This window comes from Choloepus didactylus, chromosome 4 (genome assembly GCF_015220235.1).
Source record: "Choloepus didactylus isolate mChoDid1 chromosome 4, mChoDid1.pri, whole genome shotgun sequence".
Taxonomy (NCBI): Eukaryota; Metazoa; Chordata; class Mammalia; order Pilosa; family Megalonychidae; genus Choloepus; species Choloepus didactylus.
In genome coordinates, this window is record NC_051310.1 from 100,536,826 (window position 1) to 100,562,342 (window position 25,517).

The 25,517-nt window shown below is 36.1% G+C and overlaps 1 protein-coding gene and 1 pseudogene across 4 annotated transcripts in view; both read left to right on the forward strand.

The window, feature by feature from the left end:
* Positions 1–25,517, forward strand: part of UBE2Q2 (ubiquitin conjugating enzyme E2 Q2) — a 96,413-nt gene that overhangs the window by 66,419 nt on the left and 4,477 nt on the right. For all 4 annotated transcript variants that reach the window (XM_037833309.1, XM_037833307.1, XM_037833310.1 and 1 more), the window contains 3 exons: positions 7,827–7,885; positions 20,419–20,467; positions 20,882–20,977. In XM_037833309.1, the coding sequence (XP_037689237.1) occupies positions 7,827–7,885; positions 20,419–20,467; positions 20,882–20,977 (204 nt within the window). The remainder of the gene's footprint in view (positions 1–7,826; positions 7,886–20,418; positions 20,468–20,881; positions 20,978–25,517) is intronic.
* LOC119531726 lies at positions 13,307–15,025 on the forward strand (annotated as a pseudogene).

A 25,517-nucleotide genomic window follows, 5' to 3' on the forward strand; every position in this document is an offset into this window, starting at 1 on the left:
AAACCACAATGAAACAGAAGTTTTTAAAAAATAAACATGCAAAATAATATTTTTTACTTGAACACTCTAATAGTATTAAATCATATGCCCATGTACCCAGCACCAAGTTTAAGAAATAGAATGTATCAATACATTTGAAGTCCCTTGTGTGCCCTTCCCCTCTCAGCTCCTTCTAGGCAGATATCTTTAAGGAATATGGAAATCTTGGCCAGGAAATTGAAGGACTTGTGACTGCAGGTAGTGTTTTCATTATTTTTTCCTGCTCTAGGTAGAACTTCAGGGAGGGGAAGATCTGGGAGGTAAATGCAATTCTATTGGATTTGTGTTTCTGGACCATGGCTTCTGATACCAAAAAGAAGGGCCTTCACTAGGGTTGGAGTATTTAGGAGGCCTGGAAAGAATGTGATTGCCCTGAGCTAACTGACCTCAAGAAGAGTACCTTAAACTGAATTGCCAAATTATTAATATCGGGATTCACAGACTTGGAAGGATGTCAGGTATGACTCAGAAAGAAGGATTCACAGGAAGGAGCCAGAATAATATTTATGGCCTCAGATGTGTCCACAGTGATAACCCGAGAGTCATGAGTAATAAATAAAATGGACTTGAGATATGACACAGGTATGGGGATGGGGGCAGGAGGGATTGGAATTGGACTTGTTAGGTTTCGTCAGCAACTTGGTAAGTTTGTTGTGCAGTGCTTTTAAGTGTGTTCTACCTTTTCAGACGACATCTGAAATATTGAGTTGAATTCTAAAGTAGTACTTAAGAAAGGGCTATTTAGAGAATAGTAGCAAGGACTGGGAAAAGATCTAAGATAGCTGGCTAAATTGTGGATTTGGAGAGGACAATGTGAGGGTTCATGATAGCTTGTTTTCAACTGTTTGAAAGGTTGTATATGTGGAAGCATTAATTTGATTCTTTCTTGAGGAACACAAGGCATAAAACTAAGTCAAATTAGGAGGAGGTGATTTTCAACTTTTTCTTAAAAGTGATTTATAACTATTTAGAACCGTCTAGTGATATACTCTTTCAGAAAATGTTTGTGATCATTAAGAATAACTTGGAAACCCAAGATGTTGAATTGGAAATCAGATAACTATGAGATCCTTGTAAACCCTGATTCTCTCAGTTTTTGATTAGTGTGCTAAGGTAACTCAAACTTCTATTTTAACAGTCATCTTCAAATTTTTTCCTCCCCTCTCTGGAGGAACTCCCTTTTTATTTTTGTAAAATCTTGGTATCTGGGTTCCAGGTTATAGAACTTATGGAGTGGGGAACCCAGATTTTGATGTAGAAGACTTATTTGAGGAGCTCCTTTAAAATTAAAGTAGTTCTCACTGCCACGTGATCCTTTAAAAGGTCTTGCAGTTACTCATTGGAATCACATATCTAAATAATAGGAAATTAAGTGAGGTATACTTTACCAAGCTTTGCATGTATGCCTTTCAGTATGTCTGTTAAATTACATATAAAAATGAGCTACTTATGTGGAAGTAGATTATAATTACTGCCATTAAGTGTATTTTTTTTGTGTGTAGATTCTATTTTGTTGTAGAAGTGTGGTAGAAATTATCTGTTTTAACTATCAGAAGTGTACTTTATCTTCCTCTCCCTGTAGATTGAACTTTCTTAGTTTATGTGTTCCTTGGTATCTTGTTTAAGGTTGGGTAGAAAGGAGAAGGTGAAATAAGTTATTGGAATTACACTGTTTATTCTTCCTTCAAATTAAAACTATTTTTTGTTCCTTGAAAATAGCTGGATGAAATAAATCTTTGTTAGAGCTCTTACTCTCACATTGGTTGTTTTTTTTTTTTAAATTTTATTTTGAAATAAATTCAAAGTTATAGGAACAGTCGCAAAAACAATACAAACCCCATACACAGAACTCCAGCATACCCTGATCCCCCTCCCCCAATACCACAATCCACCAACTGTAACATGCTGTCACACCGCTATTTCTTTCCCTCCCTCCCTGTCATCCATCATCTACCGCTCTGCCTTCTGAACATACGAGAGCTAGCTGCACACATCCTTGAACAAATACTATAATTCACATATACACTTCCCATGAACAAGAACATTCTTTTATGCAATCCCATTAAACGCAGCTAAGAAGTACAGGAGATTCAACATTGACACAAAGCTTGCATTCTATATTTCCTTTTTTTTTTTTTTTACCTTCCCTTGTATCTCAACTGTGTCCCTTTGAGCCTCCTGTCCTCCATCCTCAGATCCCATCCAGGGTCATCCTTGGCATTCAGTTGTCATCTATTTAGACTGTCTTTTTTTTTCTCAATTGTGGAAACATATATACAGCCTAAATCTTCCCATTCCACCCCCTCCCTAGCATTCCATTAGTGGGATTAATCACATTTAGAATGTTGTAATGCTATCTCTTTTCCACCATCAATTACTAGAAATTTCCCTCCACCTCAGACAGCAACCCTACACTCATTTCTTAACTCCCCATTGCCCCTTCCCCCATTTCTCGTAACACATACTCTACTTTTCATCTCTATGGTCATATTCTCTGATAATTCTTTGTGTTTACTGTGGGGCTTAAAATTAAACTCTTAAATCCATAACAATCTTGTTTTTCTTTGATACCAACTTAATTTCAATAGGACACAAAAACTATGTACCTACACTCCTTCATTCCCCCACCTTTATATAGTTTTTGTCAAAAATTACATATTTTACATTGAGTTCAAAACCACTGATTTGTCATTAAGAGTTTGTGTATTTTATATCATGTAGGAAGTAAATAGTGGAGTTACAATTCAAAAATTATTGACTTCTCTTTGTATTCCATTGTGGTCAGAGAATGTGCTTTGAATATATTCAGTTTTTTTTTTTTTTTTTTTTTAATTTATTGAGGCTTGTTTTATGTCCAAGCATATGGTCCATTCTGGAGAAAGATCTGTGATCGCTAGAGAAAAATGAGTGTCCTGGTGATTTGGGATGTAAGGTTCTGTATATCTCTGTTAAAATTCTCTATATCTCTTTCTCCTTTCTTTGCGTCTCTGTCGGTAGGGCTCCTTTTAGTATCTGAAGTAGGGCAGGTCTTTTATTGGCAAACTCTCTCAGCATGTTTGTCTGTGAAAAGTTTAAGCTCTCCCTCAAATTTGAAGGAGAGTTTTGCTGGATAAAGTATTCTTGGTTGAAAAATTTTCTCAGAATTTTAAATATGTCATGCCATTGCCTTCTCGCCTCCATGGTGGCTGCTGAGTAGTCACAACTTAGTCTTATGTTGTTTCTTTTGTATGTGGTGAATTGCTTTTCTCTTGCTGCTTTCAGAACTTGCTCCTTCTCTTCAGTATTTGCGAGTCTGATCAGAATATGTCTCGGAGTGGGTTTATTTGGATTTATTCTATTTGGAGTTCGCTGGGCATTTATGCTTTGTGTATTTGTATTGTGTAGAAGGTTTGGGAAGTTTTCCCCAACAATTTCTTTGAATACTCTTTCTAGACCTTTACCCTTCTCTTCCCCTTCTGGGACACCAATGAGTCTTAAATTTGGACATTTTATTTTACCTGTCGTATCCCTGAGATCCATTTCAATTTTTTCGATTTTTTTCTCCATTGTTTCTTTTGTTCTTTCATTTTCTGTTCTGTGGACTTCTAGGACACTGAGTCGTTGTTCAGCTTCCTCTAATCTTGTATTATGAGTATCCAGAGTCTTTTTAATTTGGCCAAGTTTCTTTTATTGCCGTAAGATCTTCTATTTTTTTATTTACTCTTGCAATTTCTTCTTTATGCTCTTCTAGGGTCTTCTTTATGTCCCTTATATCCTGTGCCATGGTCTTCTTCAAGTCCTTTATATCCTTTGCCATGTTTTCATTCCTCGATTGTAGTTTTTTGATTAATTGTGCCAAGTACTGTGTCTCTTCTGATATTTTGATTTGGGTGTTTGGGATTGGGTTCTCCATATTGTCTGGTTTTATCATATGCATTAAGATTTTCTGTTGCTTTTGGCCTCTTGGCATTTGCTTTGCTTGATAGAGTTCTTTCAAGTTGTAAAAAAAAAAATACCAATCTAAGTTTTCAGAAATACAAGTTGGTGGCATACACTTTCTCTAACTAACCAGCAGATGGTATCTGCGAGTCACCTATACCACTCAAGTCAGTTCTCCTCAACTTTGTCTTTGTGGTGTGTGGGGAAATGATTCTTGTGGAGTTCAGTTGGTAAACTCAGTTTGGGTGTGTTGTTGGAGCCGTCCGCCCTGAATGTGGGGTGTGTGTCTGGGTGGTTAGGGAGGCAGGGCAGCTTTAATATTCAAATCTCCCAGGTATTCCTGGAGATTCAAGGCTGTTGGAAGAGTCTAAGCCTTCATTTCAGTTTTGCCCCAGATTTTCTCTGTCGCTGACCCACAAAACACTGGCACTGATGTAGCATCCCTGGGTTTTTGAAGCGGGTCCCCCTTCTCAGCTGTGATCTTCCAGGACCTCTGCTGAGGGAAGGCTGCGCTACGTGACAAGTGTGTGCCATCCCTCAAGGAAGCCCTGGGCTGCTGGGCCATGCAGGGGTGCTCTCAGCCTGATGCAAAGATGGCTGAATGGGGCATCTCAGCACCCCCCCCCCCCCACAGTTCCTCCTTCCCAGGTCCGGGACAACTGGCGCTGCTCTGGGCTGTGGGCATGGCCCTGGGCAGGAGCGTCTCCAGCCTGCCGGGGAGCCAGCTGCAAGCAGTGGGGTTTCTTTCTCCTTTTGGCTCTCCCCTCCGCTCCCCTGTCCTTGAGGGAATCTGCAGCGTGCTATCCTCCACGCCAGACACCAAGAGGTTGGCTCAGCCCGCTCCTGCCGTGCTTCACTGTGCGGTTCCTACCGTCACAACTGCAGCCGCTCCTGGGTTTTGCCCCTTTTTTTAAAAGAACCAGTTTGTCTCCAAACGCCAACCCCCAGCTTCCCCACACCGCAGCACGGCCGTGGGTCTTTCAGCTGGCTTACTCACTCATTTCAGAATGCAGACTTCCGGTTTCACCAAGTGCATGGCCCCTGTGGTTCTAGCAGACCTTGTCCAGCTGGTGCTTCACTGAAACTGGTATTCTGGGTCACCTTCTGGTTTTTATCTAGTATTTTTCACAGCGGTGTTTTTTTGCCCTGTCTCACCTAGCCGCCATCTTAGGTTCTCCCCTTAAATTGAGTTTTTAAAAAGGAATTACTTGTTTCATTTAATTCTCTTCTGTTTGAACATGGAAGTTGGAGGTAATTTCTCTTAAGACTTTCTGACAAATGTTTTGACCATGAGCTTTTAGAGACAACACCCGGTTTCCCTGTCCCATTGGCGTACGAACATGAGGGTTAGCCTTCTTGACCCCATGACTATCAGGGGATCTCTAACACTCTTGGCCACTCTTTTTTTTTTTTTCCCAGTTTTTTAAGAGAAAAAAAGCCTTTATTCTTCTGGAAATCTTACACATCTCCAAGAATGAAAATTTGAAAAACAGAATTGTAGCCTGAGAATTAACTGAGTTTTCTTTTCTATTTCATCTTTTCTTCATATATTTTTATCAAATCCGATTTTTGTCTTTTAATTGGAACAGCTAATCCATTTACAATAATATTATTACTGATGTTTGGGTTTAAGTGTACCATCTTATACGTTCTTTCTATTTGTCCTTCTTAGGAGCTTCATTCTCTCCTTTTTTGTTTCTTCTGGATTTTTTTTTTTTTTTAACTTCAGTTTCCCACTTGTGTTAAATTGGTAGTTATATATATATACTCTTTTATTATTCTTTACTCCCCTACAAGTATAATATATATTCTTAACTTGTAAAGATCTAATATATTTTTCTGGTTAATGCAAGGACCTTAGAACACTGATTCCATGTGCCTTCTGCCAAATATATGCTGTTGTCATGCATTTTAATTCTTTACTTATTAAAACCCTACACATCATTATTACATAGTTAGTCAATATTCATTTAGCTATACATGCATATTTGCCTTTTACATGGTCTTTATTCCTTCCCATGTCTTCAAGTTTCCATCTAAGATCATTTTTCTCCTGCTTAAAGACTATCCAGTGATATTTTATTTAGTGTGGGTTTGCTGGTATGAAATGTGTTTATTTTACCTTCATTTTCAAACAGGATTTTCACTGGGTAAAAATTTCTGGTTGGCACTTCTCTTCTTTTAGTACCTTGAAGGTATAAGTCTGTTATGGTAGCCTCCATTTTTCTCTTGAATTATTTTTAGTGCTTAAATCTTGTGAAGTCTTTAATCAGTGTATTAGTTTCCTGGGGCTGCTGTAACTGGGAACCACAAACTGGCATCTTAACAGAAATTTATTGTCTCACATTTCTAGAGGTCAGAAGTTTGGAATAAAGGTGTTGGCAGTGCTGTGCTCCCTCCAAAGGATCTAGGGAGAGAATCCTTCATTGCTGTTTCCAGGCTTCTGGTGACTTCAGTGCTCATTGGCTTGTGCTGTATAACTTCAGTTTCTGCCTCCATCTTCACATGGCCTTCTCTTCTCTGTCTTGTCTTTTGTCTCTTGTAAGGACAGTAGTCATTGGACTGGCTATGGACAATGGTTAGTGCAAGATTATCTCATCCCAAGATCCTTAATTATATCTGCAAAGACCTTTTTTCCAAATAAGGTCATATTCACAGTTTTCAGGGATTAGGATGTTGACATATTTTTGGGGGGGGCGTGGCAGGGGATACCTTTCAACTCAATAGTATGAATTTTGGAAATTTCTCAGCCATTATCTCTTCAAATATTGCTTCTGTCTCATTCTATTCTGTTTCCAGGACTCTACATATATGATAAACTTTTTCAGTATATTTACATATACCACAGTTTTTCTTAGTCTCTTTTAGTTTCAGTCTGTGTGTTTTCTGACTTATTTTTCTGTTTACTGCATTTCTCTTCTGCTAGGCCTGAGTTGTGCTTAAACTCATCCCTTAAGTTATTATAAAGTTGTTTTTAAGTTTAGACTTTCCATATTGTTCATTTTTATTATTTGTAGTTCTCTGTCAGGGTTTTTAATCTTGTCTTTTTCCTTGCACTTACTTAGCATAGTTATTTTAATGTCTGTGTCTGAAAACTCTCATTATCTCTATCCCTTGTTGGTTTGTGTTCTATTGTTTGCGTTTCTAATTTTCTGATCATTTTGTCTTTGAGTCTTGTGGCTGGTTACTTTTAGTGACAACCGTTATATATGAAAAATTGTAGAGATAATTTGAAACCTGGATGATAACCTTCTCCAGAGAGGATTTACATTTGCCTCTGTCAGAGGTTTGGGTCCTAACAACCCAGGATTACAATCAGGGATTAAGATCATTTAAGACTGGGATTCATTCCCTGTCATTCAGTGAAATTTGAAGTTTGTTCTTCAGGGTCCCAACCTAAACTGTGGGTGATTTGTCAGGGCCCTCTTCTTGGTGAACCTTGAGTTTAATTTTGTCCAAACCCTGGGAATCTGCAAATTCTCTTAACTGCTCCTTCTGTAATTGAAACCCCAAGGGGTGTGGGGAGTTGGGGGTGGGGGAGGCTGCTCTCTTGGTTTCCTTTTTCTTCTTGATCTTCGCCCCATTATTGTTACATTTTGTCTACCTTTTCTAGTTCTCAGCCAGAGTTTTAGTCCACATTCCCTAGTCTATCATTATTGAAATAGTCCCTTTTTATAATCCTATAGAAAATGAAACCCTGTCATTCATTTCGTAAGTTTACCAGACACTGTTCTCTTTGAGTTTCATCTTAACTTAAATTTATTTTATTTTTTTATACTATTTCTACTTTTATGATCTTCACTCATCATCAGATAAATATACATATTCTAGGATGTTCTTAAAATTAATTTAACTTATTTGCTTTTTAGGATAACTTTCCATTTGATCCTCCATTTGTTCGAGTGGTATTACCGGTTCTCTCGGGAGGGTAAGTTTAAGTGGTTATTTTCTTTGGTAGTGTGCATGACAGTCATTTGGAAGGCTTGTTAAATAAAACAGAGATTACTAGGCTTCACCCCAAAGTTTCTGATTCATTAGGTCTGGGGTGGGGCCTGAGAATTTGCATTTCTAGCAAGTTCCCAGGTGAACTGATGCTGCTGGTCTGGGGTCTACCCTTTGAAAACCATTGGTGTAAACCATTCTGTTGCTTTTTGTAGAGTTTTTATTGGCCTCTATTTGTATATATTTCATTATATAAAAAAAGTTTTTCAAATATAAATTGTGGTGGAGGGTTTAAAGAAAGTTATAATTAGAGAGTGATTCCTAATGGGTACTTCTAGTAATAGTCAAAGGAAACCTCATAGGCTAAGGAATTGGTCTACTAATTCCTTCTAAAAGTAATTGTTACAGTTTAGTAAAATCAATTGGTGATTGTTGTATACTTTTATTGAAGTTTGTATTGCTTCTGTGTTGTGGTTAGAAGTCATTAGAAGATGAACAGACTCTGTACTGAGTTAATTGTGGAAGATCTGTAGATCCTCAAAGTAGGAGCAATTAAACTAATTTGAAAATTCTGAAATATTCAGCTGAACAATTCCACTTTGCAAGATTATCTGCATTATGGTGATGAAAAGCTAAAAATATCTGGTCTTTATTTTGATAATTTCAGGCTATTAGTTATACTTTATTGGCTATTATTATTACAGTTATTTATTTATTAGCTATTGTTACTATAGTTACTAGCTATAACTTTAATGTGTAACTATTGTTAGGTTTAGGCTCTGGGCCCTCACTCTACCCCTGCCCTTAGGAATTTTGTGATTGATCACCGCCCTTTACCCCTCCCAAGGAACCCTGCAGATCTGCAATAAGCCAATGCCCCCACCCTTAGGTATCTTGAACTTTAAAATTTTAAACTTTCCCGCCTTCAAACCAGCCAATAGAAATCTGCCAACTACACCCTTTCCCAAAAGTAGCCACTAAAGACTGCAAACCTCAACCTGCCAGCCTCCCCTTCCTTGGACAAAGAACTTCCCACCAACCATGCTTTATAAGCCCTACTGTTCCCTTGGCTCAGGGCTGTCACCATTTTCTTAGGCTTCAGCCCGTCTGCACATAGCCAGACAATAAAACTCCTGTTGATCGAGTTTTTGTCTCTTCTCGACTGAAAAACCTAACAGATAGAATAGTTATATTTAGGTTATAAAATATAGGCAGCTACAACAAAAGACTTTAGAATTTTCTGCAAAAGTGGTCTGCCCCTACACTTCTATATTTAGTTATGTTTGCTTTACATGCTTATTTCTGTTTTTTTTTTTTGGAGGGGGGGTGGTTCAAATCCTGTTATGAATTGTTTCTTTACTATAGTCAGAACATGTATTAACTGTAGTTTTGATACTACAGAATGGTTATCTGGGCATTGTGTCTGTAAAGTGCGGGTAAACAAAAAGTGCGTTTTTTAAAAAGAGCTCATTCTGAATTATGCAATATAGTCAAGTAAGACAGTGCAGTATTGCTTTTTGAGATTTTGCTTACTTGATATGTGCAGTCTATTCTTTGCCATATCTCCCATAATGTTCTGGTAAGCATAGGTACAGTGGGATGTTAATAGGTGTTTGTTTTGAAAGGATTGCAGGGATTTGGGAAAAACTAGGCTCAACATATTCTTTACTGAAGGGCTTCTTGGAGCCTTAACATGACTTCCCAAAAAGAACATGTTAAGCAGTTTTTCCCAAGTGTATTTAAATAGTCTTTGTTTTTTTTTTAAATGTCATCCTCTGGTTTGCTCTTTGGGAAATGCTGCACTGTTGGAGATCCATAATTCTGAGTGATTCCCATGTGCTTTCTGCTGTAGAGCAAGAAAAGCTGAAGCAATCCTCTTGTGAATAGATTTTAGGGGTCTACAAATCCCTGCTAAAAATACTTGATTCATTTTGACAGGTGTAACAAAGTTGATCACAAATATACTATTGTGATGACTGGAGGTCTCAGGTTAATTTAGAAGGAAACAGTTGTTTAGTTCTTCCTCGTATACAGCATCCTTTTCCCTAGTCACCAAGCTGTAATTCTTAAGTTTTTCATAGTTTAATTTTTTTTATTAGATAAGTTGTGAATTTACAGAAAAATCATGCAGAAAGAACTGCATTCCCATATCCCACCCCCCACCCCCAGCAGTTTTCCCTAAATTAACTCTAATCATTTTTTTATTGTGGAATATAACATATATACATAGAAGTGATAATTTTCCAAGTGCAGTTTAACAAGTACTTAGCAAATTTCATAGACTCTTATGGGTTACAGTTACACAGTTTGTTATTTCCTTATTGTGAAATATAAGATATATACAAAAAGGGGATAACTTTCAATCACAATTTAACAAGTAGCTATAGAGCATATGTCAAAGAATGTTATAGGTTACAGTTCCACCGTTTCATTTCTTTCCTTCTGGCTATTCTAATACCCTAGCAACTAAGAAAAAGAAAATTGTATAGATTCAGTATTCATAATCCTTTGTTAAATTCTATCTTGTCTGTTGCTACCCCTTCCTCTAGTTTAATCACTTTCCTGATCTTCAGGGATGTCTAGGCAGTGACCATCCTAACTTGTTCATGTTGAAAAGGGGTGTGGACATTATGGGAAAAGGGGATGCACCTGGTTGATGTTCTTGAAGGGGCTGTTGCCTCTGGGTTTTGGGACTTAGCCAGCACAGGTGCTCTCTGGAGGATTTAAGTCTGAAGAATAAACTTTGTGAGTGAAACTTTTATAGAGTCTCAATAGGGACCTGGGTATTCCTTAGGGGTTTTGGGACTACTAGTGACTTGTGCTTATCATACTGTGGCCATTTTGGTATTTCTAGCCTTTGCTTTCATGGGAGTAACCTCCAGGGTAGCCTCTTGACTCTATTTGAAATCTCTTAGCCACTAAAACCTTGTTTTGTTGCCTTTCTTTCCCCCCTTTTGGTCAGAAAGGCATTCTCAATCCCTTGATACCAGGGTCAAGCTCATTTCTGTTATCTGTGTCCCAGGTCACCAGGGAGACTCACTCACCTGGGAGTTCCTGTCCCACATTGGAGGGAGGGTGATGAATTTATTTGCAGAGTTGGGCTTAGAGAGAGAAAGTCCATGTTTGAGCAACTAAAGAGGTTCTCTCATAGTTTAATTTTTAAAATTCCTTCCTTTGTAGCCTTTATGGACTGGGAAAAAGATGACTGTGCTTTAGTTTTATCTGTTTGCTCATATAATTGTATGATTATTTGGTATTCCTGTAAGAACAGGATAGGAAAGGTTATTTTCTGTTCAAAATCTTATTCAATGAGAAAAAAAAATTGGAAAAGTTTTTTGAATTTGAGATAAATATATAAAAATATTTTTCATATCATTTGAAATCTAATATAAATTAGCTAGTATTGATGTGTAGATTTATCACATTTTGTTGAGAGAAATCCAAAGAATTTTAAAAATTTATGACCTTTAGTTTACCACCTAGTTGCAGAGACTGACATATTAAAGTTATGAAATGCCATTTTCAGTTTTAAAATCCTCTACATACTTTTCATTGATTCTTTTTGCCATTATGCTATGATGGTTATTTCCCCCCATTATTCAAATAATTTGAATGAAAAGTCAGCTTGTGACTTATCCAAATAAATCTTCTGATACCTAATAAAGTGTTTTCCCTTATACCAAAAGTCAGCAGTAAAAAAGGAGATTAAAAGTATTAAATATTTCATTTATTTTCAAATATGGACTTAAATTCTCTGAGCTTAAAGGAAAAAGGAGTTGGTTTTTGGCAGTAGTGCTCTGGAAGATTTCATGTAGTGGGTGGGATCTCAGTTGGGCCTTGAAATATGAGTGGGATGTGGTCAGGTGGTGGAAATCAAAGGAAGATTATCCACATGGGTGAAGGAAGTAAACACGATCACATATCTAGGAAGGAGCCTGATGTATTAAAGAGTATAGCAGACCAGTTTGAGCCACAACAGAATTCATATAGATGGATTATAAAAAATAGTCCTGACACAATAGCTTGTAGTTCTAGAGGAACATGGATCAATGACAGATAGGATTTTTTGTTTTGTTTTATTTCATTTTTTGTTTTCTTTCTGGTTAGCAAACCATTACCCTTGTATATTGAATTCATCACTCTTTTACTGGTCCCCAAACAGAAGAAAAACAGTAAAGAGTGTGTTTTAGAAAGCTAAATCTGGTGACAGTCAAGAAATTGCAAGACAAATTATATTCACAAAGGTGTGAGGCTAGTTATGTGCCAATTGTTAACTGCCTTAGGGTGAAGTAGTAAGGACCTAAATTAATATAGCAGTAATAGAAATGGAAGGATGAATTAAATGTGAAAACTAATTTGAAGCAGAATCAAAATGACTTGGTCTCCATAGCCCACTTTTAAGTGAGGTGGAGGAATTTGGGCTGACTAGGTAAGAACTAAAAACTGAAAGACTAATAAAACATAGGACTTGCAATCTGGCTAAAGTTAAGCATTGCATAATTGTAGACAAATTATTAAGTGTTTTTTGTTTCATATATTTTATATCTCATGTCTCCTTCCAGCTACTACCCTATTTACCAGTCTCTTTTCATAGCCAAACTTTTTTTTTCAATAACAACTTTATTGAGATATAATTCACATATCACAAAATTCACCTTTTTAAAGTGTCACAATTCATTGATTTTTCAGGTATGTGCATCCATCACCACTATCTAATTTCAGAACATTTTCATCATTCCAGAAAGAAACTCCATACCCAGTTAGTAATTATTTCCCATTCCTCTTCCCCCTATCCTAGCAACCACTAATCTGCTTTCTATATCTATGGATTTGCCTATTCTGGACATTTTATATAAATGGAATCATACAATATGTGGTCCATTGTGTCAGGCTTTTCACTTAGCATAATATTCTTAAGGTTTATTCATGTTGTAGCATGTATCAGAACTTCATTTCTTTTTATGTGTGAATAATATTCCATTGGGTGGATATACCACATTTTATTTATTCATCAATTGATGGATATTTGGATTGTTTCCACCTTTTTTTCCACCTGCTCATATTTTTCCATTCTTTTCCCTATTGTGTGTAGGATTTCCAATGGCTTGTCCTCTACTTCATGAATCCTTTCTTCTGCCTTTTCAAATTTACTGTTGTATGTCTCCATTGTGTTTTTCATCTTCTATTTTGCCTTTCATTCCCCCTAAGTTTTGCCATTTGTGTCTTTAAGCTTATGAATTCTTCTTTATGTTCATCCAGTGTCTTCTTTATATCTTTCATCTCTTTTTCCACATTTTCCTTCAGCTTGTTGATTTTATTTAGAAGATTTGTTTGAACATCTTCAATTAGTTGCTTCAACTCTCGTATCTCACTTGAAGTGTAAGTTTGTTCCTTTGACTGGGCCAGATCTTCAGCTCTTTAGGGAATTATCTCCTTCACTTCACTTCTTCCTTTGTCTCTCTAAAGAGCTTAACTCCACCTTTGCCTGGATCAGGGCTGACAATTTTATATGCCTGAGGCTTTCTCTAATGAGTTACTTAAAATGAGAGAAGTTAAGCATTAAGTGAATGGTGCTGTTCCTGATGACTGTTGTCCTACCCTGCCTTCTGAGCGGAGCCTGTCTGAAATCCTGTGGACTTCCAAACCACCACCTGTCTTCCATGAAGGAGTACCTTAACCACCACCCCCCTTCATTTATCAGGGATACATATAACCAATCAATACCTTAGCCACCTCCTTGGAAAATTAGGTGATCCAAATGAAAAATGTACAGGGAAGAACCCGCTTGTATAATGAATGCTGTTAAACTATGACCCAGGCAAGTCCTGAGTGACAAATGTAAAAACAATGTAGTTGCTGGAGAAAAAAGGAAATTAGGAAAGGTAGAGCTGCAAGTGAGTCTTCTAAATATGAAGATAAAAAATGGAGAAATGAGAGTGTAACTACTGTGAACAAAAAGCTTAAAACGAATCATAAAGTAGATGGGAAAAACTGAAATGAAAGCTAGAAAAGAAATTCTGTGGTTAAGGTTTCAAATATTGCTCATAGCAGAGGCAGAGTAGTTAAAGTTTCTGCTCAAGCAAATACATCAAAAACTCAGTTATATGTGAAAAAAGCACTCCAGAGTAGGAACATGGATCATGCAAAAGCTTGGGAAGTGCTGAAAATTGCCAAAGAAAAGGCACAAAAGAAGCAAGGTGAAACCTCTGCTTCCAAAAATGCACATTCCAAAGTCCATTTCACATGTCGATATCAGAATCCTAGCTAAGGTTTCCTTCTGCCCTGGGTTTGTTTAAAACCACAAAGGTACAGGAATGAAGAAAATGACTCTTCCCTGAAGACAGAACTTGAGAAAATGCAGAGTAGCAAGACGGCACTCTAGCCCCAGTCTCACTGTGCCTCTACTTGCTCAGCAGGTGAGGCCCCTTCAGAAAATCAGAGTCCCTCCAAAGACCCTGAAGAGGCCAGCAGTGAGGTTCAGGACACAAATGAAGTGCCTGTTCCTGGTGAGCAGGATGAACCACAGATAGTAGGCAAAAAAGGGCAGCAAAAGCAGTATCTCTGTTTACATGACTCTAATTCAAAAGATATCTGAGTCTTCCAGTGCCTCAGTTTGTAGCATTGATAGCACAGATGATTTGAAATCTTCCAACTCTGAGAGTAGTTCTAAAAGCTTTGATTTTGCTCCAGGCAGTAGCATTTTACTACCTCGTCTATTCTCTCCTCTTCAAAGGAAGAGAAAAAACTCAGTAATTCCTTGAAAGTGAAAGTCATTTGCAAACATCTCTAAATGCGTCACACCAGATGGCAGGACCATATGTGTAGGGGACATTGTTTGGGCCAAGATTTATGGTTTCCCTTGGTGGCCAGCCCATATTCTTACCATAATTGTGAGCTGGAAAGATAATGACCTTTTTGTCCAACAGGAGGCCCGTATTTTGTGGTTCGGTCTCCAACAACATATTTCCTTGCTCTTTTGCAACTCTCCCTCTTTTTAGAAAACTTCCAGTCATGATTTAATAAGAAAAGAAAGGGCATGTATCGCAAGGCTATCACAGAGGCAGCTAAGGTTGCCAAAAAGGTGATCCCTGAAGTGCGGGCTCTGTTGACCTAATTTGAAACATGAAATGAACAGTAAAGTAGACAAGAAAAATAGGAAGGCGCTGCAGATTTTCTCATCTAGGTAGGAATAACTTCTACAAATTACCTGGCCGTATTGAAGAGAGAAATTGCACTCAGTGGCTGTTTTGTTTGTTTGTTTGTTTGTTTTTTAAGTTACCTTATAGCCATTTTTTCGACTGAGAAGCTTATTGAACATGCATTCAAATTTTGTCTTAAGAATTAGCAGTATTTTTCAGTTGTGAAGTAAAACCGTCCCAAGGCATAGGAGTCATAGCCTCAATTGAAAGCACATTTTTATAGGGACTGTTAATAGCCGTTTTGTACCTAATACTGTGTGTGTATATACACACACAACATATATACATATATGTAATATAAAACATAGCTTGTCACTATGTGGCACAGTTTGCAGACTTGGGATTTTGCAGTAAGTGTTGGTGAACTGAGAGAATAGTATGGATATTTAATGACTACTTGTTTTGCTTTTTAATTGATGGAACACTTAGCCTTTCTATGCACATAATGGCTTAAGAGTTTGATACTTAGGTATTTGAAATACGGATGCTTGCTATTCAGTTGCAGCCTGGGGAAATAACCCAATACTTGGGGTTAAGGCTGGATAGGTTTAAATCATCACTTTCTATCTTCCAGTGAGGATTTAACAAAAACTTTGAAGTTCTGGTTTGGGAATTTACATAGGTTTGTTTTTTGGTTATGTAAATAGCTGATTGCTGAATTTGATCAGATTTCTCCTGACTGGCTGTTCTGAATTCTTAGGATACATCCTAGTAAATTACAATTTGTGATTGATTGTCATATGTGTAATTGTTGCATTTTGGATGTACCTAATTTGATATTTTATAAAAAAAATTCCATTTAAGGTATCTATTTGCAGGTCAGGAAATGAGAAAATGTGATGTTCTAAAATGTAAAAAAAAACACAAAAAAATTGTAAATAAAATTGACTAAATCCTAAAAAAAAAAAAAAAGAAAGAGTAAAGGAAAAAGAGAATAATCCCCCTTTCAGAGCTAGTCCCCAGCCCTCCAGTTGAGCAGAATTGGTACTCAGTTCTATTCTGTGTATCCCTTTTCTTGGGACACAGCCCTTTTCCAGTATTCTGAGCTCAGCTGACTCTAAAAGCCTGTTTGTATGTATATATGTGTGTATATATATATATATATATATATATATTTTTCCATCAGCCCTGCCTCACCTCTGCCAGGATAGACTTCAGTGTTCCTTTCCTGCTTGCTCTGGGTTTGTCTGCACTTGTAGCTTGTATTCAGTAGTCCAAATTTGTTAATTAAAATTGTGCTTGGAGCTTGGCTTCCAAAGGGAAGTGTTCCAATTCAGCCTGCCATACCAGTGGGGGAGGGGCGCCAGCTCTGTGATTTGGGGAGCTTAGATTCTGTGCTGCGATCTTAGCCATTCCATCCATTCCATCCATTCCAGACTGGTGTACAGTGTGCGTTCAATTACGGATGAACCCCAAACAGTTGTTACAGACTATTTTCTAGTTATTCCTAACTAAATTCCATACCTCCCTATGCTGCCATCTTGCCCTGCCTCTATGAATCATTTTGAGTTAATTTTTTGAATAAGGTTTGAGGTTTAGGTCCAGGTTCATTTATTTATTTTTTGCCTATGGATGTCCAGTTGCCCAACACCATCTGTTGAAAAGGCTCCCATGGCTTTCAAAATATTTCTGTGTGCCATTGACTCATATGTTTAGATCCCGAATCCCTATGTCCATTTTCTGCTCTACTATACAACTGCTTTTTTGACACCTCTACTTGAATGTCTCTTCAGGAGACACCTCAAACTCTATAGGACAAAACACAACTCATCTCCTCCCCAGTCTTCCCCATCTCAATTAATGGTACCTGGCAATCATTCCTTAGATCATCTTCTCCCTCATTTCCCACATCTATCATCTTGGTCCTGTTAATTCTCTTTCCTCCTAAAGAGTTCTTAGATCCATTCACTTGCTTCCATTTCTGTTGCTACCACCTCGGTTCTCTTGTGGACCATTTTTCAGGATGACTGACTGGACTCCCACCTGCGCATTCTTTGTAGTTATCTTTTACAAATTACGTCTAATTATTTTGCTGCCCTGCTTAAAGTCTTCCATGATTTCTGCTCTTAAAGATTGATAACCTTACCATGATCTGTCATTCCTCTGTGATCTTACTCTTGCCTTCCTTTCCACATCCTCTTGTACTGCACTTCACCTCTCTTAAGTTTGTTCCCCACTGGTTGTCTTTCAGCCCCCACTACTCACTAAGCTCTTTCTTTCCTCATGATTTTCATTTTACATTTTTTCTGCCTGGAATGTTGTTCTTACCCATACTTTGTTCTTACCCATACTTTGTCTAACTCCTACTCATCCTTCAAGTCTCAGCTTGTGTGTCACTCTTAGAGAGATGCTGTTCCTGACCACCAAATTTAAAATAAATCCTCTTGTTATTCCCTCTCATAGAACTCACACCCCCCTCTCCCCTTTATTATTTGTTTAACATCTGTGATCTTCACTAGGCTGTAAGTATCACAAAGACAGAGATATGTCTGTTTTCTTCTTTGTATATTCTTTGCCTGGCCCAGCACCTGGTGTATATAATACATTTGCAGTAAATACTTCTGAATGAATGAATGAAATGGGAAAATACAGTAAGTTAGGAAGATATAGTCAATTTAGGGTAATATATAATTCTGAAGCCCACTAATATTTTCATAAGCTATTTTACTGAGTTCTGTGGATACTTGAACTATCTTTCTTATGCAGTCCAGGCACCGTGTAGTAACTTGAGAGGGAAGATTGTTTTTGTATCTCACCAGTACATTGTGAGTGAGTGAGCTATTTCTAGGCAACTGTAAATGCTTTACAGGTTTATGAAGTAGTATTTGTGCCCTGGTCATATACAAAGAGCATGCTCTTACTTCTGCATGGCCATGGGCTGTGTCTGTCTGTATTGAGGGAACATTATTCTCAAGAGTCTGGTTTTAATTGCTAGCATTTTCTTCTACCGCTCTGTTAGGACACTCTTCTTAGAAAACATGACCTATTTCTTTGCCTTAAGAAAGATTAGGATCATTTCTCTATTTTACCTGGGCTGATGAGCCTCCCTGTTTTTTTTTTGTTTTGTTTCATTTTATTCCCCAAGTGGTTATTGTAAAGAATTTGACTATAATACAAAAATTTTTATATTTCTCATCTCTTATTTTTTTGGATTGTTTAAGAATCATGATGTATTAACACTAGTACTGATTTGTAATGGCATCTGTTTTCCCTCCATCAAAGCAATTAAGTGATCTTCCTACATTGTGGGTGGGCAAGGTTAGCTAGCAAATATTCTTGCAATATCTTCCTTGTAAAACAGTAATTATAAGTTGAATGCCTGAAGAGGCTGAGTCTAGGATATTGTTTGCAGTACAATTTGGCAAGGATAATAGGCCACATACAAGGGCATAGTGATATTTTCAACTTAAAAAAACTTACATGACCCTTAGATTGTGTGCCCCCCACCCCCCACCCGCATTGTCCTTGAATTGTCTCAGTATTGAACAGGAACTCTTTATTTGCAGGCAAAGAGCACTAAAGGTTTGGAACACACTGATTTTGAGGCATATGGATGAAATAAATGTAATTCATCACAGGAATAGAATTGACCACTTCTTTTAGGTATAAATGCTGCTGAGATGTGTATGTTAAAGAAAAGTTTACTTATTTCACTTTTTGCTTAGGTACTGGAACTATTTTTGTCTTATGTTTATATATCCCACAAATATTTGCATAGCTGTTATTATATGCTTGTAGAAAATGCACTTTCTTTTGGTTTGCAAGGACTAAAAAACAAAACAAAACAAAAACTTCCCTCCTTCCCACCTGACAAGACTGTCTACTCCCAGAAGGAAAAGTGGGGTGTTTAAAGGAAAGGTGGTGGCTGAATAATGGGTATTTCATTGTCTACTACATTCCTCCTTTTCCAAAAGACTCCCCATTCATCTTCAGCATTTCTGAAATGTAAGGATCAAATACTATGTTAACTCATTAGGTTACTAAACTTTGAGCAGTCCTGGAGAAATCAAAATCTAAATGAAAATCTGGATCTTCTAATTCTGTTAGGTCACCAAGTGCTTATTTAAAGCCCACTTACAATATACCAGTAGGAGATAGATTTCTGTTTCGGGCACAGGAGAATATACAAAGAAGTTAAAAAAAATCCCATGTTTCTCCACCCAGATTTAATTTTGTAGAGTGTTTATTTTAGGTTTTCTTTCCTTCCCATTAAAACTTTCACTTTGGAGGTCCTAGAGTTTGGGATAAGCAAGTAAGGAGGAGAAACACTTGACCTGGATTCTCCAGGATGGGGGAGTTGAAGAGTACTTCTTTTCACCATCCTATTATTGAATAATTTTATTATGTATTTAAATTATTAATGATACTGGTCTACAGTAGAAGTTTTAGATTTCTGATTTCTCTGCTAAGTAATTTGGTTTAGTCAACACGATCATACATTTGTTTGAGCAAAATGAAAGAGTCATGTTCTGGTGGAAAATGTAACATTTGAAAGAAAGCAATAGACGGAATCTCAGGCAGGGGAAAGGTGGACTCAGTGTTTACATAGATCTAAATCAGTGGTCTAAGCTTATGCATTGTCAAGATTACTGCTGTTTTTGTTCTAAAATTATCAGTACTTTAATTTTGTTTTTAGGCATGATCGTTAGTATATTTTGAAGATCAAAATAACAATAAAGGAGTAAATGAAGTTATTTTGTCAATGGTTTAAAAGATTGAAGAATCTTGATCTAAATGATGATTTCCTAAAGGAAAATCTGGGAAATCTTCAAAAGTTACCTTTTGTTCAGAGAATAGTCCTCAGACCTACAAAGAGGAGGAGTCCTGGAGATGGGTCCACAGTCAGAGCCATTTGATTCTCACAACAGAATGATAAAAGCAATTTAAACCATATTAAACCATGCAGATATTTATTACTATGAATTGGGTAAAATTGGAGTCATTGTTGAAGGATAAACTCTTGGTTATATGAACACGAAACTCTTGAAAGCTATTTAAGCATGGTATTCAGGCTTATTTTCTTGCCCCCATTCTCTGGAATATTTAGGGCTAAGTTGTTAGTTTCTGACATCTGGTGGTTTTAAAGTATTCTGTTCCTAAGAACCATGGTTACACCATTATTATTAAATTAAGGCTGTATTAGAGCAAATTAGCATTTTTCAATCACCCATAGTCCTATAACCCTAATAGTGGTTTTCACTTTTACATCTTCCAATCTTTACTTATATGCATACTTTCTTAGTAATGGTACTTTAAAATTTAATAAGAAGGAATACAGAAATCTAGAGAATTTTTGTATGATTCCTCTCTTCTTTTAAAGGTATGTGTTGGGTGGAGGAGCATTATGTATGGAACTTCTCACAAAACAGGTGACTATTTTCTTATGTAGTACTCGTTTATCTTATAGCGCTCATTTAATTTGATTATATAAATTTGATAACTGAATGGAATAGGTGTTATGTAATAGTACCTATTTAAAAAATATTTTGTTTTTTAATAGCACCTGCTTTTTAATAAGAAAAAGGTTATCCAAAGTTAACCAGTAAATGACACTGTACTTGGGGTTTAATCTGTATTAGGATAGGCATTAAGAGTAACTCTTATTTATGATTATAAACTTACATTAGGCCCTTGAAATACTGTAGATTTTGTTGTTGTTGAGATTCTGGAAATTTGTTCAACATTTATTTGCTGTTGTTATTACATGCCATTTTGTTAAGCTTTCATAACTGGGAATCAGGAACCCCATCATGTTCTAGAAAAGTATTTCCTTCTTCCTGTAGGGCTGGAGCAGTGCCTACTCAATAGAATCGGTCATCATGCAGATCAATGCCACCTTAGTTAAAGGCAAAGCCAGAGTGCAGTTTGGTGCAAATAAGGTAATTTTATTAAGAATTTTACATTAACCATGAGATATATTTCATGTTACCTTCATGAGGCTTCTTCTTGTCTTGACTTAATTGCTTTTGAGATAATTAAGTTTTATTTGATTTGTTTTCTTAAAGTAATAAAACCTATTAAAGTGATCTATAGAAAATATAGAAACTAAAGAAAATCGAAGAGCCATTCTCATTGACAATCACTTAATTATTTTAGTATCTCTTCTATTTATTAGTCTTTTTTATATTTATTATAGGTACACGTCTATAATTTTAGATTTATCATTTATGTATATCCTAATAAATAGAAATTTTATGTACTTTGAAGTTTCCCAAAATTGAAATCATGTTACCGTAGTTAACTCCTAGTGATCATTTATGGTGCTAGGCTCCAGTCTAAACTCTTTACTTGCATTGACTCTTTAAATCCTCTTAATAATCTAAAAGGTAGGTACATTATTGTCCTCATTTTGTAGATGAGGAAACTGAAATGCAGAGAGGTTAGGTGACTTGTCTAAGATCACAGATGGCAGAGTGAGGATTGGAACCAGATGGTCTGGCTTTAGGCTCTTCTCTTAACCACTGTTCTTTATTCATTTACTATGTCAGAAACATCTTTCCATGTCTAATTGTAGTTATTTATAAATAAACATTTAAATGGGCCAAGGGAGTACTCAGACATTAGTATGTTTTGGAACAATACTTTTGTGATGGAAATCATCGTGACTTTTAATGTCTTTTTTAAATTTGGACATTCCTAGAGTTGTGATTTTTTTTTTTTTTTTTTTTTTTTGGTTAAATGTCTGTCTAAATAGCATTAAATCTAAATATGCATTTATAACCGTGTTATCAAACGATGAATTCTCTAGAACTAAGGAGTATAAAATTGAAAAGGTTTAAGAATTTTTTAAAAACTTTTTTAAACAAAAGCATTTATTTGGGATACTACCATAAAGTAACTCATTTTTACTTTTAGCTGTTTTAATATAAAAAACTCAGGTTGGCAATCTCAATGAGTACTTGAAAGAACATTTTACCCCAATAACTCCATTTCTAAACTTCATGTTTCTGGGCCTCTAGATCTTTATCTGAAAATTAAATTGAACTGGATATTTTAAGTCTCTTCCAGTTTTAAAATTGTGTAATTCCCATTTGTTCTATTTTGTGGTCCTCTTGGAATGAAGCATTATCAATATAATTGCTTGATTCTTTACTTTTCCATGATTTCTAGTTTCTTTGGCAAGTAAATAAAACCTTTTTACATGGAATGTTAAATCAGGCTGTGAAGTTTGTACTTTATTATGTCATAACAAGATGAATTTTTTGAATGCATTGTCATGAGGAAACCTTTCTCTTCCATTTTGTAGTTCTTAAATATTACAGTGATGTATGTGGAAACTTTACATGATAGTAATCTTAATTTCACCTTCCAGGATTCTAAACTCAGCAGGGAATAGTCTGAATGTTAACTTTTAAAGGCTACTATCAAAAAAAGTAAGGTTCTGAATGGTACTAAATATGCTACCATTTGTGTAAAAAGAAGAGAAAACAAAAGGATAAATTATATAAATGTACTTGTATAGAGTATCTCTGGAAGAATATTCAAGAAAGTGCTAACAGCTATTGCTTCTGATAAGGGGTAGTGAAATATTGGCAGGGGGCAGGTTAGAGAGAGGAAGGAGACTTCACTGTAAATTCTTTTTTGCTTTTGAATTTCTTTTTGCCATGAGATATTATTTCAAAAATATTTTAAATATTTTAAAAGATATTATCAGCTTCTGTTTCAAACTGAATGAGGGAGCCCCCCCTTCCCCTTAAAATTTTATTGATGTGATAATACAATATATAAACACTGGAAAAAAGAAAAGGTTGCATCAACAGAACTGAAATTTGGAGATAAGGTGAAACTGATAGAACTGAGGAATCTGTAACTCTACAAGGGCAAGAGTCATTGGAGAGGTATAACTATAATCTTGCCATTAGCGTCCCACGGCTCAGAGTCAGCAGGAGCTGACAGCAAGCCATGGGACAGAAGGATGGTGAGCAAGCTGGTTTTCTGTTCAGTTAACATGGAATGCAGTCTGTAACATTAGGTCTAGAAAGCCCTCCTAAGTAAAGGTCTGCTGTCATGACTTTTAGCAGGAATTTGGGGTTTAAAGGCAAGATGTTGGCTTCCATTTACTATTCATAGGGAATGGTAATTAAGTTAAACAGTGAAATCCCAGAGCACATAGTCCTTGGGGCAGTCCCTAACTGATTTCTACAATCAGGAAATGTGCCTATCTTTCCTTGTTGCCCACAGACCTTCAGTATTCACCCACAGAATCCCCTAGTCAGCAATCATATTAAGATGAGAGATCTTTTTTGGGGGGGAGGGAGAGATCTTTTTTGCTGTCTATACTAAGCAATCTAGTCTTCTATCTATAAATGAGCAAGTCTGAGGAGCCAAATCTGAGAACCCTTGCATAATCTTGAGACTCTCCAATGGGGATGAAGCAATCTCATATTAGTTGTATCCATAGTTCTCATCAGAAGCAGACATAAATAGTCTTTGGAGGAAAGCATTTCTAATTTAAACCTGCAGGATTCCAGAAGACTAAGATCAAGCAAATACGAACCACAGTCACAGATCACAAGCACACAAGCACCCAATGCAGGGAATTGGCAGAAACAGTGACTATAAATATACATTTCCAGAGACCATAGGTTTTGGAATTATCAGATATAGAATAGAGACTTCAGATATTAGAATTGTGAGAAAATAGTTATATGAAATCTAATGTAACGAAAAAAGATGGAATCATAAAATTGAGCAATCAGTTTGACCCACAGGATTGATGAGGCAGATCTGAAAACAGAATAGAACTTAGAATTGGAAAATAAAATTGCTGAAATGAGAAACTTAATGGATGGAATATACATCATAAGAGAGAATTAATTAATTAGAAGGTATATCCAAAGAGGTAACTCAGAATGTTGCATAAAGAAACATTGGGATAGACAAGATGGAATAAGTTGTGTGTATGTGTGAGAGAGAGATCAGAACTAGGTCTAAAATATGTCTTACTGAAATCCCAGGAGGAGATAATAAAATTATATTAAAAAGTGAGAGAAACTGAAATTAAAAAGTAGAATGATAGAAGTCCAAATAAATCATTCATCACAAATCTAAATTTACCAGTTAAACAGATTATCAGATTGAATTAAAAAAGCAAAATCTCCATGTTTTTTAGTAACTGTATATTTAAGGATATAAAAATACTGAAAAAAATTTTTTTAAACGAATGAGGGAAGATGATAGTTAGCCAGCATTCTCTAACCAGAAAGAGGTGATGTAGCTGTAATACCAAACAAGTAAGATTTTAGAACAGAAAGCATTAGTGACTACTAGATGATGAAAGTCTCAGTTAACATAGGAGGATGTAGCAGTTTTGAACTTGCATGTAACTGTTTAAAATAGCCTCAAAATATAGAGAAAGGAAACTGATAAAACCCCAGGGAGATATTGACAATTCCACCTCCATAGTGGGGTATTTCAACATATTCCACTCATGGTAAATTAATCAATAAAAATGGCAAAGACTGGAGTAACCAATGAACAGGCTTAATATAATGAACAAATACAGAATTCTGTACCAAATAATTAGATTTTGCACATCCTTCCCAAGCATATAGAATATGAAAAAAATATCATCATAAAGCAAGTCAAAAGATTTAAAGCCAGTTGGTACCATACAAGACCACATAATTTAAATATGATACAATTAATGCTAGAAGACAATAATGAAGATTTTTAAAGTGTAGTAAAAATCAAAATGAATTTGGATATTAAACACACTTCTAAAGAAACTGCTTAAAAATAAAATCAAATTAAACATATTTAGAACTGAACCATAATGAAAATACTAAAAAGTACATATAAATATGGTACATTCATAAAACTAATCCTGTTAAGTGAAGAAAATCTCAAATTCTGAAAAGTAGAATAAGGATAGTTGTCATTCTTTGATCCTAATTGAATAAAACTAAGTTAGTGACAAAATTAGAAAACATTCCTTTGTGGAATTTTAAAACTCAACCCTTAGGATAAATGGAGTGTGAAATAAACCTGCAGAATATCTAGAAAAGATAATGAAATCAATATATATCAGAAACTAAAGGAGAGCTCAGGAATAATCATTGCCTTAAAATCCTTGTGTCATTAAAAAAATAAATAAAATGAATTGAGCCTCTACCTTGGGGTTTGAAAGAACAATCAGACTGAAGGAAAGTAGACGAAATAAACCAATAAACATAAAAGCAGGTATCAGTGAGTTAGTATTAACTCACCAATTATAAAAAGCCTCCAAAGAAACATTCCCCATAAACTAGAATTTGAATATCATGCTATAGACAATTGAGAATGGGGAAGTCTAAAGTTCTTATTTTCTCCTTGTGTTCTGGATGGTTGGGCAGTAGGGTTAGGAAGTGACTGCTCCATGATCATTTGGAAGTTTCAGAGTATTTATATTTTGTTACATACAATCTGTTTCTCTATTTC